We start from the raw sequence: 25,671 nt of genomic DNA on the forward strand, positions 1-25,671 counted from the left end.
TTAAACATAACCACCCAGAAGACAGCAAGAGATAACTGAGGAGGGGGTGTTGGGGGAGGAAGGCAGGAGAGGAGAAGAGGAGGAGAAAGTGAGATCCTCTCCTGAGATATTAAGAGGACATACAGAAGGCTCAAGGTTATTTGTAAAGGAATTACACAAAACACAGAAGAGGTTGTTATGATGAGGAATTTCTTCAGATAATGCAGTGTTTTTTGTAGTTGCTAAAGASAAAATTTAGCAGGGATTTGTTGATTTAAAGCATACAGGGGAGCTCCCACCCATGATGGCTGATTTTTATATATTATCCCCATCCTGTCCTTGAAACAGAAGATCTCACAAGATTGTATCCACATTCTTGGTGCATGATGGCTTGGGTTTATCTCAGTGGCATCACGCTGAATGTGGGGAGACAGTAGATTTCCCAAGAMTGAAGCAGGGGACTGAGCCAATTTCTCTGTGCTCTGTTTTGCTACCTGCTGACCAACCTAGGAAATAAGAGTGCCCTAATTGTGAAGAAATAGTGTGACACCTGTATTAGTCATCAGTTATAACCAAGGCAGAATKACTGAAGGTTAATAGTTTTTATGAGTCAGCCCAATACAGTTGAAAAAATCAGTCTCATTTCTGGATATATAAGTTCTTCTTGATAGGTTTGGGGTTTTTTTTAATCAGTGACATTATAGTTTTCTCTTTCTGTAATTTTTTAGGCTCTTGTGTTTCTGAAAGCTTGTCTGTATTTTTTAACTGTTGTCAATGGGATATTACCTTTCCCAACCTTGCTTTATTTAATTTATWATGCATTAGACAAGAAGAAGGTAAGTTTAGATGGTCTAATAAGAGCATCACTGGGAAAATTAGGAGAAGACATGGATCCTTTGTTCAGCTGGCATATGCTGAAGGTATTATTTACTGATATTGTAAATAATATGCAATATTGTCATTATTAGTTCTTGTGAGCTCASTGATGCAAAGACTAATGGTGATTGGGACATCAGCAAGGAAAACTCAAAAGCAGAACTAATTGAGATTTCTGAGTGATTGCAGTGAATTCTTTCTATGTTTGTACTTATCCCTGCACAGTACCTCTGTATGGCTCATATTGAACCCCTTCAGCGGTTTCCAAATGTTTGGTAATGGAGCCTTATTAGAGAACATCACCAATACTCTGTGCTCTGCAGAGCCTGGGTCCTCCTCCCCCAAATTCTGTCTGTGTCTTGCAGAATGATTTTGACATGTCATTCCCTCTCTCCACCTTTCAACCCCCACAAAAAAATTGGTTTCACTTGGAATCATTAATAAGATGTGTTGCTTGATCTGTCAGCTGAAGGGATTTTTTTCTTGATGCTACCAGACCCCACTGTGGCCTAAATATTTTCCTATCTGAATGCCCTTGTGAGTGGTCAATGAGTAAGGAACAAATTTTTTATTAGCCCTGTAGGCTGGATGTGATCACCAGCGTTCTTGTTATATATTTTTTGTGGATTTTGACTTTTCATATTGTACTCACTTTGTGGGACTTAAATGAGCTCTCAGATGCTTCCTATCAGCATGAATTGGAGACAGCATATAAAGTGCCTTTGACAGATTTACTGCATTTCATAATGAGCCTAAAACATATAAAAAGACAGGGTTAATAAAACAGAATAGGAGAAGCACATTTTGAAGGCACTACCGTGACATATGTTGAAAGATCTGCCAAGAGGGATGATTAAAGCATGACAAGTTGATGAAATCAAGAGTTGATTGTAGCTTGTCACTGCAGGGCCATAGCATATATAATATATTTATAGGGTTGGAAAACTGATAAATATGGTTACCTGATATGAACACTCAAGTTTTGGTCCTCTGTATCCACTGAAATATAAATCCCCACACATGAAGTCATTAACAGACATGTTTTAGAATTTGTGCAAGAACACTCATGTAAATGCATGTGTGTCCATGCTGGATGATGGAATAGGATGTGACATGATATAAAAGTTACATAAATGTTGCCACTACACTTAGACTTTAACTTCTGTGTACTTTGTGTTTCTCTCCCACAAATATGGAGCTGTGCCTCATTTCTGATTTGCCCCATGCTCAAAGAATTTCTTGGAAGTGCTGTAGGGCCCTCCTGTGTTCCAAATTCTGTCTTTGAGGACAGAAAAGACAAAACAAAACAAAACAAAAAAAAAAGGTTATATTGCAGCTTCCAGTACCCATTGCTCCTGTTTGGTTTCTTAAAAGTGATCCAGGTTCTTGCGACACTGCATTCATTCATTGTGAGAGAGTTGTAGTTTTAACTTCACCAAGTACCTCAAGCCCATATGAGTGGCAGCCTATTGAGCACTGAATTTCTGTCAGCTTGGCATTAAGCAAGAGGGAAGTGCATGGGTCTGTGTGAAGACATGGAAGGTAACGAAGCAGAACAAACTGGACCATACGATTTAACAGCAGCAGGGTTGAAAGAAGGAGTTTGCCTAAGGAAGGATACACACAGAAAAGTATCTTTGTGCAAATAGCCATGACCATCTAATTCCCACCCAAGGTCCCACAGATAGTGCTTGAGATGTGGGAAAGGGGAGAGCAGTAAGAAGCATTCTTTTGAAGCAGTCTTTATTGCTGCTACATAACAATCACATAAAAGGATTTTCTAAGTTGCAAATACAAGCCACAGAGGCAATACTAGTTTTAATTTAGCCAATATACTTGATCTTGTTTATAGCCTAGATAAAGAAAATACTACCAGAAAGTACTGACATTTTGAGGAAAACTTTTTGTCAGTGCTGTCCAAAAGAACAGAGATATGTATTATAGTGCTGTTAGCTGAATTAGTGTAGCAACACTCTCACATCTTCCTGAATCACAGTAGATGGCCAATATGTCACATCTACAGATGAATACCAAATACATCAGAAGAAAATTTGCTTTAATGGTCAAAATRACACTTCTTTCCAATGGTCCTAGATTTGGAATTGTTTCTCTTCTGTCCTCCCAGAGCCTGATTGTTCATCTAATCAAGCTTCTTGAGTCTGAGACCTGTCAAGTGTCTGATGCTCCAGAGAATTAAAGTAACCCACCATGGCAACAACAAAAATATACCCCTAAAGATGTTCTTCTTCTCAAATTGCCTTGCTAGTGCACTTAGTTTGTGATCTGAAATATGAAGTCACATAAGCTGTATGTGTTTGTATCGTATCTACAGTAATTACATTTGTATTTCTCAGCTAGAAAGCAAATGGTTCCTTTTTTCCCCCCTCATAATTTTATTCAGGGAGGCATGATTGTGTGGTAATGCTCCCACTCCTTTACCAGCTGGAGAATTTACTCTGCTGCATTGTGACCCCATTGCTCAGCCAAATTTAAACCATAACAAACCCAAATCTAGATACGTTTGTRGCATCTGTAATTTTTCTCTATTTCTCTGATTCTTTTTCCATTGATGATATTGATTCTCAAATCTCAGTTCTTTCCTCTTAGCTTAGTTCTAYTGACTAGGATTCTTTTCAAGATAAATTCTTGCAGCAGAGTGAATACTTATGAGAAGTTGTATTAACCTTTGACATCAATAGTGCAGCACATACTGAAACTGATGAAGAGATGAAGTTTATGATTCCCCAGTCCTTGGTTTGCTCTATGTCAGAATGTGTGCCAAGATAGAGTATTCATAGGGCACTGATGCATCTTTCTGCCTAGTTTTTCTCACCTGGTATCTGATTTAAGAAYCCTGGCTGGGGAATCTCCCTAAGCACTGGCATTGCATTCATACACTTAGCACAGGCCTTTGAGTCCCAATCCCTCAGATATTATGGAGCAAAACAGATCCAATCCATGTGGTTTTCCATGTATTTCTTTGACATCCAGCCATTTTCCATGAATAGTAATCATATACTAAGAGATACAGGTACATTCTGATAGCTTGGTCTTGCTAACAGTTCCATGCCAAAGTACACAGCTGTTCACACAAGCATGTGTATCCTGACTGAATCCTCAGATATTYTGAGCTGTTCTGTGTGTCCACTGCTCCATGATTGTATGAGTGTCCAGGTAACAAGCATAAACACTACCAACAATGATTTCTGATAAATTTCTCTTTTGCTGGTGTAAGATTAATTAGAACCATAGAAGGGCTTGGATTGGAAAGGACCTTAAAGATCATCTTGTTCCAACCCCCCTGCTGTGGGCAGGGACACCTTCCTCATGACCACATTGCTCAAAGCCCCATCCAACCAACTGCTGTTGGTTCAGTYATTTGATGCTATATAAAATATAGCTGTACAATCTAGTGCAGAGAAGGATGGAGAAATATTTCTCAGCAGCAGACTCAGGCTAAATAGAATCCTGCTACACAGCACAGTGCAGTGAGCTCCCAGAAATTAATATATTTACATTTCTCTCCTGGGTTATTTCTATTTCAGTTCTCCTGGTCAAACAGAGATGTTATGTTTTATTTCTTTTTTCTCYCTCTCCGACTCTCCTTCTGTCCCTGTCTCTCTCTCATACACACACATGTGTGCACAGTAAGAATGAGCAAACAAACATCTGTCCTGAGGGACCACAGGCTTGAACAACAACTTTGTGCTTTTCTGACCACATTGCCTGCAGAAAGAACAGTGCCAGCTGTAATCCCAGGTTGACATGCTGACATGCAGTGACAGAAGGGGTTTATGCATCCACATCAGCCTTCTCCCTGCTTGCTGAAGGCACTGGAAAGCACAAATTCATTAAAATCCAATGCTACAGACTGAAGTGGAGCAACTGTGTGAAATGATGGTCAGAAATGAAAGGGGCCAGTCATAGAACTGAGAGTCAGAAGTTCACAAGTCCCAGCCCTGGGTTTAGAGATGCTTTTCTCTGTGATCTTGGGTAATGCTTTTACCACTATGTGGCTCATTTTTCTGATCAGTAAACTGAGGAAAAAGCTCCAACTTCTTTTATCTTTGGTGACTTAAATAGAAAATATTCTACAATTGACTGAATATGAAAGTCTTTCTGGATCAGTGAATTTGCATCTTTGCTACTTCTTGAGTCCCTGGCACCCTTGGTCATGGCATGGCTCTATGAATTCTATCAGTCTCTTTAAGAAGACTTACTGGGTTACTCCAGAGTCCTAGAATTCTCTTTTCCTTTTTCTAAACTGATGCAAGCAGAATAATTGATTTCATGATTTGTAGCAATTAGAAATGGGAAAGGCCTGTTTGCTCTCATTTATTCCATTCTGTAATAAACTGATATCCCCCACCAGTTTTTCAAGTAAAATTTTAAATAATTCAAGAATTTCCCTAAGGATACTGTAGCACTGTCTAATATGCAATCTTGATAGGAAGTGCTTCTTAATAAATTTCTTCTTTCATCAGTTTCTTACCAGCTTTTAATTATTTTCTAGCACTCACCCTAGAGAACTCACGCCTTGYATAGAGTTTTTACCCTTTTGTTATTTGTAACTGGTTAGCTTTCCAGTGACATTTGACTAAGRGCCTTGTAGGCATTACTCCCGTTAATGTTACTGAGCAGCTTCCCTATAGTCAGCACTGTAATGGGAGAGGGCTGCACATGCTCCCTCTGTTTCTATGTTCAACTCCCCATATTATCTCCCTGATGATAAGTGCTCAGGGAAATAAGATTAAGAAACATCTGAAGGTTTCGAGAGGARCCAATCCAGCTCCGTGCAGCCAGCACCAAGGCAGAGACTGCAAGTCTGCTGGAACTGAGCTGCTCTTGTTTGCAGGGCTGTGACAGTGAGCCTCTGACCCTTCAAGAAACACCTGTAAAGCCACAAGTGGTCTTRCCTTGGATCATGCACCATGCAAAGGCAACTGTGCTGTTTTCAGTCTCATGTTCCTCCTGGAAGGAAAAAGCTGCACTCACATAGCTCCAATGCCTAACCCAAAATATGTAAATTAGATTCAGTGTTTCTCTAAATTTGTCCTGACTTTTGTGCCTAATGCACAAAACGCATAAACAACCTCTAGATAAATGGGAGTCATAGAATTTAAAGTGTCAATACAAATAAGGTGCTTTTGGTATTTGATTATAGATGCTTGTTCCCACTGGGCAATATAAATCACATCCTGACCTTTCACAAGGGAATCAAAGAAGTGGGATGTGAGAGCAATGGCAGGGGATTTTATTCCAATCTCTGATTTCTTCCTGCAAAAAGATTTTTTTTTTCTTGTTTAAAATGGAAAGATCAATATGTAGTTTCAGTTTTTCTAATAGACACTTCAGCCTTGGCTGCTTGACATGGAGCTCAGTTTSGATCTGGTCAGTGAAAAAAACCAATAATTTACACATTCCTTACAAAATATTTCAAACATCTAGTAACGTAGACACCCAAATTGTTTCATATTTTTACAGATGTTGAACTGGTAACTGCTTTCTCAATACTGTACGCTGGTTCAGTTTTTCAATATAGCTCAAGTGAGAACTAAAGCAGACTGCTTTTACTTCATGCCCATGGCCTCAGCTTCTGTGGGGCTGAAATGATTGAGCATAATGTGTGCATATAAAATAAGACTTGAGTCRCATTTTTCACAATATTTCTTTTCTTCTGCATGCTTGAAAAAGTTTGATTAACCTTCTTCCACCTTTGCTAGTCCGAGTTTTCTTTGGTTTTGCTCCTGTTGTGCTTCTGTGTTAGATTATTGGGGATAAGGCATTTATTTTCTCAGTCATCCAAAACAGGACTGAAAGACTAATCTAAGGGAGTTTGAAATGTTACTGATCTTGTCTTGGGGGAGAATATTGAATTAGATTATTCTTCAAGTCTTCCTTAGTCTTATTAATGTCATTCTGGTCCATGTTAGCTGCATTTTCTGCACAGACGTTTGAACTCCTCTCTTCTAGCTGGCCTCTGAATTTCCCAATGATTTGGCCTGAATGGTGCTTTACTTTGAATTAGAACCCCAAGGTTTTTAGGCAGAAAATGATCAGGTGAAATAGGGATTGGTGGCATTGCAAAGCTTTTGGTTGAGGCACTACAGACTWAGAAACAGCTCCAGTTGCCTGAGTAACTTTTACTGTTGGAGTCTTGCTTGCTAATTCTCTCTCTTATTTTTAGTACTTATATTACCAAGATCTTGTTGTCTCTTGTCATGAGGGCAGTGAGCTGAGGAGAGTTGCAGTGTGAAGGTCAGCTTTTAACTCCAGTCCACAGTGAGATGAACAGAATGAAAGGTGTTGCTCCCAGCAAACAATATGATCAGAGGGAATTGAAGATAAAGTCAAAGTCATCCAGGACTAAGGGGAAAATTAGGACAAGAAATGAAATGAGAATTCAATAGCAAAAGATGCAAYTTTATTAAACAGTGAAGGCAGAGGAAAAAATATAATATCCAAAAACTGAAGCAAAGCTGAACAACGTTAAGACTTKTCTATTTTTAAATCCCCTCAAATTAAGTAAAATCCCAAATTTGAATTAATTTTCTATAGCACTGGTGTTATACAAGGCAAAACAAGAAGCCTTAGAAGAATTTTTAGAGGGACAGCTTGTGGTAGTTAGAAAGATTCCAGATCATCTGCCTTCTAATTATTTTGTTTAGCATGGCCATCGTGTTTCATTTCTGTATAAGCCACATCTGTGGTTTCAGGTTTGGACTTTTTTCAAGTGTTTTCTAAAGCCACTGTAAGTAGAGATTTTTTACGTGTTTTGATTTTAATGCAACCATATCCTAAGTTACATAACATAAACCACAATATGGTCTTACAGCAGCACAACAAAATAAACAGCTATACATAAACAGACCTGATGCTAACTTACTCCTTTCTGAAATATGGAGGAAGGTCTAGTCTTACAAATAGACTCTAATCCTTTTCTGATAGACTTGTCTCACTCCTCTAATTGAATACAAAGTATTAACAAATGGTGATTGTACTTTCTAGTATTTAAAACAAAATATGTACTTAAGGAAATGTGTAAATGGAGCAATTGAGTGTACTGTAATTTTTTAAGTGCAGCTGCTGGAAAAGAGAAATGGTTAAGGTGGCTCAGTGTGTGCCAATCACAAGCACACTTTGAAAACTTTTGCTCCCTTTATCAGATATTAGGGGGAAATGGTAGCTTCTCCATGATGCATGCAAGTCTCCTTTTCCAGGGCACACAGCATCAGCTCTAGGAGAAGTTTGGGGTTGAATTGAACTGAGTTAGTTTATGTTAGTAGAGGATTTAGCAATCAAAGATACACTGTTCATGCTGTAGCAGGCTACTTCTCTCCCCTGATGATGTCAATTAAGTGTATGTAAATCTTCMTGAGATTATTGGCATCCATAAAAACTCAAAGGGAGCTGGCATTAAAGGCTGCYGGATAACTAAGCTATCAAACACTGGCTGTTTACAAGCCTTTTTCCTACTGAAATTTCATCTACAATAAGGGAAAAATGGTGGAAACTTTTTAAAACTTGAACACTGATCTCAAGATGTTTGTTTAAATCATCATTGTAGCATCTTTCATTTAATAACTGCTCGTTAGAGAAAATGTCTCATTCTTTTTAGAGACTTAGAAGCAATGAAGAAATGCTGCTGTAGTGTTTCTTCATAGAACAGCTTTTCACAGAAATTTAGGACAGATGAGTGTTTTCTTATGGTATTCTTTTTAGCATCTTCGCAGACTTCACAATACATCAGGTTGGTTTAATATTCCACCTGAAAGCAAGTACTTTCTTTCTGCCCAGTGCAGTTTGCTGGAACCTTTCAGTTTTTCTCTTTCACACTTTAGAGGCAGTAAATCATTATGATTGTTATCTCAGCCAAGAAGCAAGATTTTTCAGAGTTTCAGTTGCTCTTGTACTTCCTTTGGCTGGAGAAGCCRTTTTGGTTTAGAATTAAGATTGATGTCATAAAGGTTGTTTGTTTTCTTAAAGGAACCATCAGCTGAAAAGCCAAACATCATCCAGCACTGATGGGTTTTGGAAGAAAATTATGCTTTGCCCATGAGCAAATTTAAACTGTCTCCCCCTGGACTGCTGCACTGTATAAAAAGTATTTCCTGTGGGAAGTGCCAGTAGTGATTAGCAGAAGCAAATTCTTTTGAATATTTTTTTCCATTTTAGTTTGGTTTAAATTGAAGATTATCAAAAGCCAAAGTTCAAAGCGAATCTAAACTATTTATCTGTGCAGTCTGTGGAGCAGGGCTTCAGAAAAAAAAGACAGAATGCTGGCAACCAATCATATTTAACCAGTAGGCTCTTATTTTTACGACTGGAGCTCCACATTTCCTTGGGGAAAAGAGGGACCATCCAAAAACAGAGAGCACTTCTGTCATATTCCTCTCCGAAGTATTTAGTTCTCAGAAATATCTGTGATATTTGAAATGTTTTGAATATTTAAGTTAACCAAGATTCAAGAATCTAGAATATTTCAAAATGTTACCATTAGAGTCCTTGAGGTTATAAAACCTTGATTGCTTATCAGTTTGTTGAAAAACTTACCCCATCCAGCAGAATTTCTATTAATTGCACATTAAAGTCCTAAATGGGACAAAAGACTTTTTTTCAATCTTAGTCTTCACAAATTGCTTTAAAATTTTTACATGAAAAAGGAATAAAAATAGGTGAAACAAGGTGTTTATGATGCATGGTTCTTTAGAAGAACTTAAGTTGTTGAGCAGATCTAAGTCATATTGATATACAGGAATTTACCATGTGGATGAAGGAAAAACAAGGAAACCTATTTTAAATGAGCCGTTCCTATTGGTATTTGAATCACTTAAGCAGCTASAAACTATGGGAGGAACAATATTTAGTAAATCACAAGTAGCAAAACTAAACAACACAATTTTACTATAAAAAATTCTGTCCTGCAGACCTTTGAAACCCACATTAATTCTGAATACGAAACAATTATGGGATTAGGAATATTTTCTGAAATAAATTTAAATTATTGTATCCTGTGTATTCTATTCTGAAGAGCAGTCTTGAATCAAATCCGGACTCAAAGAGAAAAAACAGAGTATCTACTTCAGTTACGTGAAAAGGTTGTTGGAATATGTGGATCATTCAACTATAGAAAGAAATTGCATTGAGGTCACAAACGGATTGTTACTGAAAATTTCTGTGTATGAAGATGGTCAAGAAACACCCTTAATCACATCATGTCTCAGTTGATAGAAATAAGTTTTCTTCATGCTGAACTTTTGTTACTTCGTGTTGCAAACCATGATATTTCCTTTTTGAGCTTTCATATCAAATGCTGTATTTATTTTTTAAAGCGCAACTCCAAGTCGGTATTAATTTGGTAATTGTGTGGTTCTATTGGTTGTATTTAATGACTATTCTAAGCATTTAACAGTGAAAAAGTTGTTCTTTAGCTCACTGTTCTAATTGGGTATATGAGCGAACACATTCTCTTGCACATGTTTTTAAAAATGATTCTTAGTTATGTCTGAAATAAAATTTTAAAACAAACCAAAAAAATAATAGATCAGATACTAATGTTGTAATATAAATCTATTTGAATTTTCTAATGCCCTTCAATTTTTTATCACTTTTAAAGGTATGATTTTTATATGCATTTTAATCTTGCTGAATATATATGCATAATAATAAAATAATAAAATTAAATTAAACCTGATTTAAAAAAAAAAAAAGTTTTAAAAGATGTGGTGGGGAATAGTTTTCATTTCTGGATTTCTCGAAGGTCTAGAACTATAAGAAACCCGTTTTTCATCATCATGTCTTTTTTGATTGTCCCACTTCCTTTTTTACCTTTGTCCTGTTGGCCTGTTCKTGTCAGATACCCTAATTCTTAGAAATTTCAATTCACCAGATATTTTCCTTTCTACAGTCAGCATTTCACACGGAGGAAGAAGCATTCCATGCCAGCCCCTGGTTGACTCTAGTGTTTCTCTGAGYGTTTTTTATTCTGAAAAAGATCTCATTGCCACCAGTACAAAGTTACTAAAGTGCATACGGATGCTGGATGAAGCCAGTGGACTTTCTTGTTGCTAGTAAATAGTGTTACAGAATTTCTTTGGCGCTATAGAAAGTGAGCCTGCCCATCAACATTATAATATCAATGCACTCATCTAAGGAGTAGTCCTAGCTCAGAATGTACTCTTATAATGTGGGGAATAACCCCCATTTCGACCAAACCTGTTTGTATCTCTATCATATGCAATATTCATGTAGTACCAGCCTCTCTGTAAGTTTTCAAGTCTGGGTTGAGACAGAAATTTAGGTGCTACTGAAATGYCTTATGAGTATTTTCCAGAACTTAGTACTCCTTTCTTATACAGAAAAAATTAGACACACTGCAACAGAACAAAAATCTCCTAAGGGAGATGCAGAATTTTTATGATTGCATTTATGAGATTTAGTTGTTTTGGTGGGCATGGATGAGTGTGTTCAGCAAAGGTCTAATGGATAAGATGAGTGCCTTGCTAAGTGATCTTTAAAAAGAAATTGGTTTTGTAGTGAGCTTAATTTTGTTTCTCTTCTCCCCAAACCAGTGGGTCTGTCTTGTGAGTGTAACCTTCTCCAAGGCTTACATGAATGGGAGAATTTGCAGGAAAGGAAGCTATCATTTAGGTTAAGAAACTGGAAAAACAACCAATCTGCTTGACCTCAGCTTACATTAGTCATCAGCTTAGTATTAATAAACAGATCAAATGTCATTATTTTGGTAATATTACTGTGTCTTTAGCTTTAGGTAGGGTTTTTTCTTTGTTTTTTGTTGTTTATRTTGACTCAGCTCCTCTTTATCAGTTTTTTTCTCAGATCCTGAATTGAACATGGTTCAAATTTTCTGTTTAGGAATATGTATTCATAGAAGTACAGAACTGACTTTTTGATTGTGCTGATATGAATTATGAGAGCTGGGAATGTACATAAAGGTAACTTAATGTCTGTGAGTCGCTCCAAGTCACCACGGTACATTGTTAAATACAACTTGAAAAATGACTGAGAGTGTTTTCAATTTTATCTTTTCCTTCTAGTTTATCTGAGTAATCAATTGTATATGGTAGGCATCTGAGGTGCAGCAGAGAAACTGGAACATTAATGTGTGTCAGCTGGCACTTAATTAGGTATTTTTATGATGGGGAATAGCAGTTTCCCACAATCTGTTATATGGAAGGTAAAAAGTAGATGATTTTTCAGGAAGGTAATAAGCAAYTGGGCCAGTAAAGTTGTTCTTAAATGTTTTTTCTTTATTTAACCTCTTACCCTAAATAAGCAGCAAGGCCACTAAATGTTCATCATTATAGTTGGAGACACTAACCCAAATGCAAATAGCTGTTTTGCTGAGCTTACAGAGAGATAAATGACAATTTTTGCAGATACTCCATAAGATTAGGTCATGTGAGTCCTTGTGGGCCTGTGGCTGGTGTGTTGCTGTAGTCCCCTCACCTGTTGCAGAAGGCTCAGCCRTGGGCAGCAGGTCCCTCGCACACACTGGCAGCGTTTCTGAGCAGCAGCTCTGCAGTTGGGGCGATCAAACGCATGACATTTACCAGTCACATTCCTTGAAGTATCAGAGTGTCTGCCTTTGACTGGCTGGACTTGGGTTTTMATTTCTTTCTTTTTTTCATTGGTGTGTCTTTACATTAAAAAAAGGTTACAGCATCTGTTTCAGAAAGTCAAATACATATGAAGCTCCATTAATATATTTATATGTGGGACTTTAAAGGCAGCTCTGCAAATGGGTCAGAGCAGTTGCTGACTTGGAGCACCATTTCTTCAAAACATGTGTTGGAACACAGCTGATCTACTGAGCTTCTGCTTATGGAAGCATTACTTCAGTAAGTTGCAGGCTTATTCCTTTTTCTACTATATTATATTGCTGTGTGTAAAATACTCCTTTTATGCCTGTCTGACTGAAGAGTTTTTGTAAAAATAATACTTGAAGCAAAAATTAGAATTAATTAAAAAGTGACAGTAGCTGAAAAAAATGAAAAAGCAGAATGGTGGCACTTGTTTGCTATCATTCCTAACACAGTCAAAYTGAGCTGCTCCTTTCTACCAGAGGGTCCATCTGACCTGCACAATTTTTCAGTAGCTAGGGAATTTGGACAGAGGCTTTGTGTGAATCCTGTTCCTCTCTGTACTGTGCAGGTAATAAGAGCTTTCCACCAGAACACACTTTACTGGATAATTCTAATGTCAATCAACATGAAACAATGGAACTGCAATTGCCAGAATTTACATTTTGGCCAATTATTTTTTGCTTTTATTTAAATTCATTTCTAAGCTTTTGTTTTATTCTGGCAACAGGCCCAAGTCTTTGGTAACTGAACACAAGTCTTCATGTATCCTTAATTAATAGTTCTTCCTCTTTTCAAATCTTACTTCCCCTTTTTCCTATTTATCTTTCCACTCTTACGTGTTTGGTTTGTTTTTTTTTAAACTAATTCTATTACATCCTTTCAGCAGTGATTTCTTATATTTTCCTCCTTTCTTTTTTTTTTCTGTTTACTGGGTTTCTAGTCCTAACATGTGTCTTTTAGAGGTTCAAGAAGGTTTATCAAATTTCTACTCACTGTGTGTTTACGTGACTGACATATTGTGCCATGTCCTTATGCAATCACATCTCAAGTCTGATCAAAATGTTTTAACTCGTGACACTGAGTTCACTCAAGGTCTYGTGTCGCAGACAAATTGCACATGCCTTCTAACCAATCTGGAAAAACAAATACTCTCAGGAGAATCTGAGATATCTTTTTCATAGGATTTAATTTCTTCGACCTTCCAGAGCTCCAGGCAATTGGATGTATAACTATTCTCCACTTTRCTAAAGATAAATCTCTCTCTTTTCAAATATATTTATATGTACACACATGCGCACTCTCTATTTTTCGTTAAATAAGGTCATAAAAACCCCAAAAAATCTAGGATGTTTTAACTATTTCATTGACTTTTCAGATTGTTTTTAAGCTGTTTTTTAAACTTTAAAGGCAACACTGATAGTGAACGGTTCCAAATGGTAAAACAGAAAATCCCCTTCAAATATAACCGGCCTGTAGAGGAGTGGCTGCAGGAAAAAGGTAACAGTCATTAAAACTTTCATTTTAAACCCATTTGATTCTAAACTCTCATTTTTAAAGCCTGCAAATAAATGTTTCTTAAATGATAATCGSCTGCTGCATAAATGACTGTTTTAATTTTCATTATAATTTGTGTCAGCTTCCACCTGCCATATGTTGATAAATCATGCTATAATACATTGCTATTAAAATGAAGTTAAAGGGACGAAATTCTAAGCTTGCTATAATAGTAATGACAAACAAACAAGCAAAAATTCAGGAGATGATTTCTAAAAAAAAAAAAAAACAAATGAAGAAGAGTAAAGAGCAACAACATGTATTATGGCAATTTAACCACTGCATGATTTTCCTATTTTAATTTGAGCTTAAGCTACATTTATAGCTAAAAAAAAAAAAAAAAAAACAAATGAAGAAGAGTAAAGAGCAACAACATGTATTATGGCAATTTAACCACTGCATGATTTTCCTATTTTAATTTGAGCTTAAGCTACATTTATAGCTTTATTATTGAAGTTTTCTTTAAAAAAAAATCAAAGCTACTTGTTAAACCACTTCCTTTAAGTTGTCTTTTTTTTTCTCATGAGTCTGATTAGCCACTATGTCTATGTGACTTTCTAATTGTATTAAGATAATTAAATGATTTTAAAAAATGTTGTAAGGAAAACATTTTTTAACATGTTCATTTAAATTACAGTGAGGGAGACAGAGAGAGATGATTGTTCTGTTGCTTTTATGCTTTGTCTGGAGTACAGTTTGAACACTCAAATGATATTTGCCTAAGCTACAGATCAAATTCTTAGTCTCAGGCAGTGCTACTTAATTTTGTGGGGTTTCTGGAGTAATTGGTCTCAGTTAAAAAAAAAAAAAAAACAACCAAAAAAACCCCAAAAACTTGTTAAATTGAATAAATCCAGATGATTGAAAGTTCTGCATACAGTCCATGACCTGTTGAAATGGGACTTGTGCCAGAACAGTTTTGTTGTTTTTTTTTTTTTTTTTGCAAGAAATGTGGACAGGAAAAAAAAAATCTTGGATGTAGAACCCATTTTAAAGCCTRTTGAAAGTAACAAAATAACTTCTTATTTTCAGTAGAGCTTGAACTAGGCTCTTGGTAATACAGTGGAGTTTAAGTCAGGAAGATCATTTCCCTCTATTACTTAATGTGGTATTAAAGAAAAACAAAAGCACTGTAATTAATTCCTTGCCTTGAAGTCTAGACAAAGCAGAACACAATCTTCTCTTRTTTCTGTGTTTGAAATTATTGCTAATAAAAGGGGGTGACCTTTGAACTCAGATCTTGCATTTTCTGTGCTGATTTAGACTGTGTTTGTTAACACATTTTCCAAGAAGGAAAACCAATTTTTTGTAGGACTGGAAAAGTAACATTTATGTTCTGCTTCAAATTTCTAACCTCAGCTGAATTAACAAATTGATTTATCCAGTATGAATTAGGTTAAGGTCAGGAAGGATGTGGCTAAATACAGTCAAAATATTTTTTGGGAAGGGCCTGATCCTGCAAAGTGTGGTGCACACTCAATTCCTGTTGACTTCAACCAGAGCTGGCAGCATTGTCACTTTTCAGGTTTGGTCTCCATAGATGTAATGTTTAAAACTAAAGCTAAAGCATTAATGAAGGTAAGGCAAAAATATTTGCGTAACCCAAACAGAAATATTTCTTTACCACCAGTATGTCATRAACAGTTAATTCAGCTAAATTGTAAATAAATTTTAATATAACAATAAACAGAAAATGCTTATTGAGTCTCAGTGGGTTGCCCTATTAATTTACAAGATCAGACTAAAATAGAGAAATAAAGTTTAGCACTAAAAAGAGAATAATTTTGATAAGTCTGAATTGCTAAAGTCCCTTTAACATTAAAGAGAATGATTGCCTCAATTTTGTTAAAACAGATGCATGTCTAATTCCTTGATGCAATTCATGTGCTTGAGAAACCCATCTTTGTTTTATTTGGTTTGGTTATGGGTTTGTTGGTTTTTTTTTATTTTTTTCCTTTTTGCTTTTCCACAAAATCTTTTATTTTATGTCACAGCTTCTACAAGTTTGAGCTTAAAAGCATGCCAAGATACTTTCATTTGTAATCCATCCTGAAGTTTTGAACTGAAGTCTACCTTTTGTGGATATTGATGCTTTGTTAAAAGACAATCACACATGCACTAGAGTCTAAGAGAGACAATGTTTGAGTCTTCAGACACGCTCAAAACACTGGATGTTGTTAGGCTAGAAGRATACAGCCATGTTTTTCCTAAAGTGAAAGGAAATGCATTCTTTCCACTTTGTGTCAGGGAATGATGTTGTGCAATGTAACAGCTGAGACAATATAACTGGGTTCCTTCCTTCCAAATTAGACAGACATTTTTAGCAACTTAGGTACCACTCAAATGAAAAAGTTCTAAGAGTGAGTAATTTATGTAGCTATTCAGGAGCCTGCTCATCCATCTGGTCATCCATCTAACAATTAATGTAACATAGAAACCTTCTGTCAGAAGACTCTATAAAGATGATAAGTGAAAGGGTAGCTCCCTATCAAAATGGAACAGGACAAAGTGATGGATGGAGGAGTAGATTCATCAAAGAGACAGCAAATAGAATAGCTGTCTTGCTGATGTGAGTTCTTGGCTTGGGTGAGGTAAGAKGAAACATTTTTCAATTGACATTTTTGATTGCCATAGATTTGGTCTTCCCTTGTTACTGCTATGTTATTAATAATAATGAAATAGTTCATTCTTGGAAAACAAATACAAACAGTATCTTTCTGACTATTGGCTTTGATGGGCTTTTAAATTTTATAAATTAGTTTAAAATAATTTTAAGAGGAGCCCAGGTTTACAGTCTTGACTTGTATGAGTAATAAGCAAAATATTAAATGCTATTAACTTCACTGAGATTATGTATGTGAATATAAAAAGACTTGTTAGATTTAAATTGTTTAACTTCAGTAGTCATAAATCCAGCAGATTTCCTTACCAGAATACTTGGTGTCCACTAGGGCACAGATGTTACCTGTTGTGCAATTGGGTGAGCTAATAAAGACCTAGGAGCATCTCATCAAAAGGATTGATCCCAGAAGTTCTTAATTATTCAAATCTCTTTTACCTGTAAAGTCTCATTGATGTAAGTGRCTGTGCTTTTGAAGCAAGAACTATTAATGTGAATTAGGATTTGCAAAATCAGGCCCAAAATCTTTTCTAGTGCTACAGAAAAGTTACACTTCAGTTTTCTCTGTGGTATTTTTAATTAGAATTCAGTTTTCCAAATCAGGAAGTCAATGAGAGAGCAAAGAAACAGGAGCCTGAGCTATTCAGAATATTTACAAAACACCTCATTATTTTTCTTCATCATGACATGAAAGTAGCAGTAGGAGGAGTTCTCTGTGGAAAAAAAAGGACTGTAATTCTGCAGTTCCTACATAGCTAGTAGAATTTACTAATGTAAAACAGTCCCTCAATAAAATTCAGTGGCCAAATAAATTTTACATAGGGGAAGTAAGGGCTTCAGCTCAATTTCATCAAAAGAATGATCAGAAGAAACGTATGGTGGCAGAATTAAGTGTATATTCTCTCCAAAGTTTTTTCTCATTCCATATTCATTTCCCTGGTGTCTTTATCATGCCCACGTACACCATCTTAGAGCGAGGAATTGCAGGTAGTAGGTGACTGCAACAAGTGATTGTTCTTTTAGCAAACACAGTTTTAATGTGGTTTCCAGCATTAACCATATGGTGCAGTGCATGGATCCTGGTCTGGAAAACCACTTAACAATGAAGAGCCCAAAACACAATCAGAATTCCTGTTTTTGCTGGAATAAGGTCACCTCCTTGGTATGCACTTTCAAAGTTAGAAGATGCAGATGCAGATGAAGGCCCAGAATTGGAGATGTGGTCTCTTTTTTCAGATTTAATATACTAACTCCTAGCAAGAAAAGCAAGATATATGACAGACATGTAAAGCTGTGCTCTGAGCTTGGGCTAGAATATTTGACATCCTGAGGAGAGTCATAAGCCTCCAATAAAAGGGAGAGAACCCCTTTTCTGTCCTGGTTTGGGGATCTCTCCTACCTGGGACAACAAAAAATTCTCATTTCTCATTACCTTCCACCTTTTTTCCATTAGCAAAAGATAAAAAATTATACCAAACTAATTCAAGGCAAGAAAGGAATGGAAATGAAAATGGAAAACAGAAATGACAGTGTCTTCTGTCTGTTTTCAGGGATAACATCTCAAGATCAGTGAAATAAGTCCCTTTATTCATAAGTCCCTCCTTTACTCATCTTCCCTCTACTCTTTGGTGCTCTTACCATGAGTGAACTGGGAAGGAGGGAACAGTAGCAAGTGACATGTCTGAGTTCATAGGGGCAGGGACAATACGGACAGAACTATAGTGCTTGTAGGGAGGGAGCGTATTCAGAGAAGGGAAAGTGTGTAGTAAAGTTCTTACAGCATTCTCATTAAAAGAGCCAAAKCACAACATGACAGAAAAGAAAAGGAAGCTCTGAGGACATGATACAGGACAGGATTTTGACCTTCTACAGTGTACAGTGCCGTTTCCTCTAACTCAGGAGCTGGGCTGAGAAAGATAAATATCTTAACAGATATTGTTATTGGACCCTATTTTCCTCATAGACAAGAGTAAAGGCTCTGTTTATATTCTGAGGATATGTGGCTTCAGTGCATGTTTGTTGATGTTTTAATAGACATTTGTTGCCTCTGGCAAGTTTAAAACCTCCTGAGATGCAGAATATTGCATCAARTGTTTCAACACTTTCCAGGGGAAGGATACCCCCCCAACACACACACTTTTTATTTCTCATTTCTTCATCAATGCAGTTACTCCACCCTGATCAAGTCCTAATTTTCCATGTACAAATCTGAGGGTGAGGAGCACAAGGGATGTGCAGCCCACCTCCACATGTCTGTGTGTTACACCTCTCCATACACTGTTGCTTAGTTAGCTAGGGTCCTCTTTGGGGACAGGAACTACTTTCAGATACATTTTTCTCTTGTCCCCATTCTCTTCCCCGTGGTCCATCCTGTCACCATAAGATGATGCTACACCGCATCACCACTTCACTTCGAGACCCGCCATGACGACCACCAAAATTGGTGAGCTCCCCTCATATTTTGATCTACTCTAACCACTGTCTGTGAAGGAATGAGCAGTGGGTCATAGGCTGTGCTTTCCTACATGGTGGCATTCTGCACCTCTCAGGTTGGACGAGATAAAGTGATGAATGAGAACTGGGGAGTGGGAAAGGGATGGGAACACATATTTCAAACTTCATAAAAATGGGAAAACACAAATAAGATGTTTAAATGATGATTGACTTGATGCTGCATTGATAACCCTTCTGAGCAATGCCCGGTCTGGCTGTCTGCTAATTCAGCAGATTCCAGGTGGCATATCCCTAATCTTCTCAGGAATAGTGAAATTATAAACACTGCCTTTGCACTTCATGAAGTAATTTATTTCTTAATATGGTCAACATAGTGCAGCCTGGAATATAAACAGTATTTATAGAGCAGTCCAGGCTGAATGTGATGTAAGTGTCCTGCAAAACTAGGTGAATTGGCAATTGTTACCAGATTTATTTTTAATGAATATAGTCTATATTACATATGATACTGGACCACTTCTAACACTCAAGCTGAATAAACCACATAAACTGCCTATATTTGAATTTAATTGTCTGTAAGAGGGGAGTAAGGCATTTTGGGGCTTAATCATCTGAAGTACTGTTATCCTATTTCAAAAGCTTTGCTCTTTCAGAGGCATCAGAAATGTTTGCATTTGTTGTTTCTTCAGTTTAGATTTGTGAGCTTTCACAACACAAAGTTTACAGGTGAAAGATCATGACTTATTCTGTCATAATATTCCTACTGAATTCTTATATTGCATCATTTTTTCCTGATGTTTTACTSTTTTTGAGCCAGCCCTTAAAACTTTTGCATTATTAAAAGGAGCTTTATGAATTAATCCTATTCTTTAACCAGTCCAAATGGAGGTTTATTTATAGGCTAAAGTTTGACAGGTACTGCAGTCTGAATGGATAGTAGAAAAATGGCCACATATTGAAATCCTATTTGTAGTTTAAAATTCATCCAATCCTAAAAGAACGGGTTCAGATGTCTCAAGTTCCTCCAAAGTTTTGATGTGTGAGTGGAAGCTGAAGGATCAGTTTTAGGTGTTCTTACTTTTAGGCTAATCTTCTTTATGAGTGACCTTTAGGCACTGCATTTCTACACCGTTTCTCTACAGTCATCATGAGCACTACCAAGAATGAATCTACTTTCCTTTGTCTGTCATTTCTGGCCAGGGCTCGATGTAGTGTGCAGAGTGGAGGAAATGTCTGTCAATAATGTTATTCACCCCCTTCACTAGGACGACAGTTAACGATCTTCAACACCCAGGCGCAAATWGCCATAGGAGGGAAGGACAGAGGGCGTCTCTTCCAAGGCCAGCTCTCCGGTCTCTATTACAATGGCCTGAAAGTGCTGAACATGGCGGCRGAGAACAACCCCAACATTAAAATCAATGGAAGTGTCCGACTCGTTGGGGAAGTCCCTTCCATCTTGGGAACAACACCCACAACATCTGTGCCACCGGAAATGTCGACGACAGTCATGGAAACCACAACCACGATGGCGACCACTACGACCCGAAAAAATCGTTCACCGCCCAGCATCCAGGTGAGTCAACTACTCTTTTCCATTTCCTTTGGTTCTTGATTGATCTTGCTGCTCACTTGTAGGTTCACATGAGCCTTGTCTCTGAATCATGGTTCATGTAATTCTTAATATTAATAATATTGTATAGTGTAAATCACCACAAAACGTTGTCCTCCTGTGCTGGACACAGGACAAACAGCTGGCTGAATTGTTGTGGCACATGTATGTGATAATAGCAATGGATTTTACTCCTGWTCTAGTGAAGCCCCATTTGTGTAAGTGGAATTGTCACAATGTGAGCAAGAACAAGGTTTTAACTATGTCTCAGAAGTTCTGTGTGGGAAAATGTATTCCAAAGAGAATTACAAAGCTTAATGGGGGGGTGGGTATATGGTTATTTATTATGATGACAGTATGAACTGCTGCAATAGTGAAGTTCATAATGAGGAGAAAAGCAATGGAGCATTACTTTCAGTTGGTATCATTTTTCATTTCCCTTTTATCGCCTTCCTGTAGAGAATTTTGAAGGAATGCTATCGAGATCAGTTTCTTGCAAAATGTAGATGTTCCAGCATAGAGAGTTCAATCAATTTGGTAAAAATTATTCCTACAAAAAATTAATTTCACATATTCTGACCTAATTGTGCCAGAGTAGTTATTTCAACCTTTAAAATACAGTGGTTTTGGAACCACTTTTTTGCCACCAGAAAGTGGTGCTGATTAGAAATAAACACCTTGAATTGACTCCCCCTGTCTGTGCAAAGAAAAGAATCCTGTGAATAACCAATCTGAGCTGTGGATGAGATTCTGAAAATTATTTATTTCAGCAGAATGCTACCATGTTATCAGCTAGAATGAAACATTTGTTGGGAAATCTTTAGAGCGATGGAGCTACTGGATAGGCTCTAGCAAARGACCTCTAGAATGAGTAAGGGACTGGAGCACTTTTTCTATTAGAAAAGACTGAGACACCTGGAAAAGAGAAGGTTGAGGGGGGAATCTTATTTGTGTGTACAAATACCTGAAGAAAGAGTGTAAAGATGACAGTGAAACCCAGTGGTAGGACCTAAGATAATGGGCACAAACTGAAACRTGTGACTCTCCCTCTAAACATCAGGAAACATTTGTAACCTGAGGTGACTGAGCAAGGGCACTGGTTGCCCCAAAAGGTTGTAGAGTGTCCATGCTGTTTAATATTCAAAAGGCATCTGCACAGGGTCCTGGGCAGCTGCCTCTGGGTGATTGTACTTGAGCAGAGGTTTGGACTAGATGACTTCCAGAAGTGCCTTCCATCCACAGCTATTCTGTGATTCTGTGAGATGCCTCTGYTTGTAGTGGAATTTAGAACTATTAATTATTTCCAAGGTGAGGTGCCCCCTTTGGTACTCTGTAAATCCTGATGGCAACAGGACTGGGATTAATTGAGTTATTAGCCTCAAACACCCAATAGATGATTTATAAAGTCTCAGCCAAATGAGGGGAAATTTCCCCAGGTTTGGTCACTGTTTGTCATAAACTTTTCAAGAATTACAGTTCCTTTTTCTCAGTGTCTAGTTCTAATTTTAGAGAAAATGTTTGTACAGTTACATCTCCAGAACTATAAAGTCTCTGGTTCTTATCCTGCCCTCTATAATTTTTAAAGGCAGCAGAGCTGTTTTCAGCTATAGCAGTGAAACAGAGTAGCACTGAACCTTTATGGGCTGGGTCAGTCTGGAAATGACACTGGCTTGCCTGAAGAGGAACTCTTTGTGAAAGCTTCCTGCCTGGCCTATGTGGCAGTTCACTCAGCCTACAGAGACCACTGTGTGCTGAAAGAGCATCAAGAAGATTTAATAAAGTGTCAAAGTGCTTCTAAAAACATGGTTAGAGCAGCGATTTCCTGGATACACATACACCACAACAAATGGCCTCATCTCAGCTGATATTAAAGCAATAACTCTTTGACACTTCATGCTACCCGCTGAAAGAAAAATAAAGGTCAATATGTACCTCCATTACAAGTTTCTGCATTTCAATATGGGGCCGTTTTATTGCTGTCGCAGCACAGATGGCTTTCCTTTCTTCCTTATTTTTAGTGGAATTTGATTCTGTCMGCTTAAGTTGCAGTATCTGTGTGGTGCAAGTAAGAAGAAATTGTCTTTTTCTGTTTGGGTTGTATTTCAAGCCATGGTTTTTCAAATGCCTGATGGTTATTTTATCTCGCTTGTGTTCAACATCACCATCATCAAGCCTGTTCTTAATTTTAGATCTAAGTGGTGGAAAAATCTAATAGAACAAATTTACTCTTTGGGAAATATAAAATATAGATACCTAAGGCTACGAGCRGTACAAATACAGTTAGTTATTACTTTGTTCCAGCTTTCTCTTCGCTCTTCTGCTCAGAAATAAACAATTTTTCTTTGCTTTCAAGGCTGTTAAAGTTTAGCCTCTTCTCTCCTGATTCTGATCAGCATGATTCAGTCATTTTTTTGCTCACTTCTTAGATTTGATCATAAGAATCTTTTTGATTCCTGGTACCATACAAAAGGCAACACCAGGTTATTTTTCCAATCCCATTGAAACTCTTCTTCCATCATGATGCATGCCAAAAAATTGTCAGAGGTTAGGCTGATGATGGTCTAAGGCATCTGCTTATCAAGTCAATCAGTATTGTCACTTTTTTAGTTCTATTACCCATGTTTCTGTATCCATGTGTGATAGCTTGTTTTATGCTGAGATTGCAGACTCCTTGAGTTCAAAATGTCCTTTTTATTCTGCACCTGTACGTTACTTGGCACAGAATGGTTCTGGCCCATTGTAGAAATACCAAGCATGRTACAAGTAAAAATAAAGGATCTACTGCAAAACAGCAAGAATCAGGATAAAGAATTCTTGTTCTTACTCATTTAGGAGTATCTGTACTACTTGTATTACTCTTTTTCATATGTAAGTACCTAGAACTACTCCTTTCTGAAATGCATACAAATCTTGTGCAGAATATGAAATCTGCAAGCATTTCAAAATCCAGGGGAATTTCCGTAGGATTTAGATTTACACATCACTTGTTAAGGAACTACAGAAGAGCATGAAAAGTGCAAAGATACCTTCTATTTGTAACATRGACCAAGATACCTCCTGCAGTTAGGTAGTCTGAGGACTGACAGAAGTGTGTTGGAGCACAGTTAGATTAAAACAGCTGTGAAAATGAACTGCTTTAAAAATACACRGTACATGCTGAGACCAATGATACGCTTCAGTTTGTGAAGATCCCAGACATGGTGTATAGTTTTGGACAAACAATCAAGACAAAGGGAATTGGCAGAAAAATACTGCAGGAAATACCCAGTGGCATTAAAATTAGCATTTAATATGTCACTACCTTTATACTAACATTTCTACAAGACAGTGAAACTCAAATCAGTGGAGGACAGGCAGGACTTGGGTGAGAAACCGTTGAGATGTATGGCTGCATATTATACTGCTGGGAAAGTCTCTGTGATTCAGARAAGGAAGGTAATGAGAACTGACCTTTTTTTGTTATCTGAAAATAAGGGAGAAAAAGAGGTTTCGATTTGTGTTTGTTTCAGTGAGTTGCAAATGGTGCTTGTGCTCTGCTCCCTGAGTAGAAGCACTGATTTGAGTTTCTCACACATGGTTTTGTTCTGGATTTAAGTACAATCTGTTCAGTAGTGACATGTGCTATACTAGTTTCTTGCTGCCTCTCAGGACCCTGACACATCAGACTTTCCTGTGATAATATCATCCTCTCTGGGACTTCTGCTTTGCCACTTTACCCACAAGAGCCCTAAAGACATGGCACTAGCTTTTGTGTGTGGTACAGTAGGATGCCATGCAAACTGCTGCTAGATGAGAGTCCCTGTGCTGAGCCATGCCACATTCTTGCAAGGCTGTCATGCATCTCAYAGGGTTACTGCATGAGTCAGAAGTCTTGGAATCCCACATGTCCCAATTTCTTGATTTAAAGTACAACTTCAGTTAACAGTGAAGTACTTCATGGATTTTTTGGTTTGGAAGATCTCTGTGGAAACAGGTTAAAGTGACAATCATTCTCTAGTCTCATGCTTCTATGTCAGCTGCTTGTGTGGTCAGAATTCTTTTTTTGTGAGCCACTGTTGAAAGCTTTTTAGGAGATTCTCCATATGCTTTTAGGTGGCACATTCTGTCTTGGTTCATGGTTGGATCATTCAGTTTTCTAATTATTTATGTGAAGATATTTTTGAAGTTAATGRCTAAGTATAGCTAGTCTAGAAATCATTCATTGTGATGCATGTGTCTTCCATTCAAAACACACTCAGTTCAGCAAATCCAAGAGGAGAAGCACACCAGGTAATCTTCGAGAGGCCCTAGGGCAGGCCCCKAATATGTCATGGGTGGCCTAATATGGCATGGGTGGCTGAGGACCCAAGATCAAAACAGTTTCTGTGAAAAAGAGATCAAAACCCTCCTGAGAGGACAGATGGACCTCTGGTTATGCTCTCCATGAGGAGCCAGAGACTGTGTGCTCCATTCTGTATGCAAGGCATGCCTCAGCTTCTTGAGAGGGGAAAATGACACTTGCCAAACTGTTCAAACTGTAGCTTGTAGGTGATGAGAATAAATTACTTGTGGATGTTTTCAGCTATGATCTTAGAGTCACAGAATGACAGTTTATTATTTATTTTATGCAGACTGTTGTCTCTAAAGAGTAGGAGACCTGTCCCTTATCTCTATGGAGAGTTCAGCCCATTGGCATGGCTTAGAATAAGGTTCTCAGCCTTTATTTTTAGCCATCAGGCTTTTCAGCCTTCTAACTGTTTTCTATTGAGGGTCCAATAATCTTGATTAATGTCTTCCCATAACATGCAGCTCCAGGCTAAATCCTTCCATACAGTGTATATCACAAAGGAAAATAGCACAGAAGATTTGTCAGTCTAATTAGACTTTTACTGTCAGTAAGACAAAATTGTCTCACCCTTGGTCCTGCCTAGGTACTTTCTTTTACACTCATAGATAATAATTTGGTAGGGAAAGAAATTGGCCTTTAATTTAGT

General features: G+C 37.4%; 1 protein-coding gene across 1 annotated transcript in view; it reads left to right on the forward strand.

The window, feature by feature from the left end:
• Positions 1-25,671, forward strand: part of NRXN3 (neurexin 3) — an 888,791-nt gene that overhangs the window by 764,645 nt on the left and 98,475 nt on the right. The window contains exons 14-15 of the mRNA XM_057380707.1: positions 13,869-13,958; positions 20,355-20,662. Of these exons, the coding sequence (XP_057236690.1) occupies positions 13,869-13,958; positions 20,355-20,662 (398 nt within the window). The remainder of the gene's footprint in view (positions 1-13,868; positions 13,959-20,354; positions 20,663-25,671) is intronic.

This window comes from Malurus melanocephalus, unplaced genomic scaffold (assembly GCF_030028575.1).
Source record: "Malurus melanocephalus ecotype Western Australia unplaced genomic scaffold, MMel_1.1 scaffold_0, whole genome shotgun sequence".
Classification (NCBI taxonomy): domain Eukaryota; kingdom Metazoa; phylum Chordata; class Aves; order Passeriformes; family Maluridae; genus Malurus; species Malurus melanocephalus.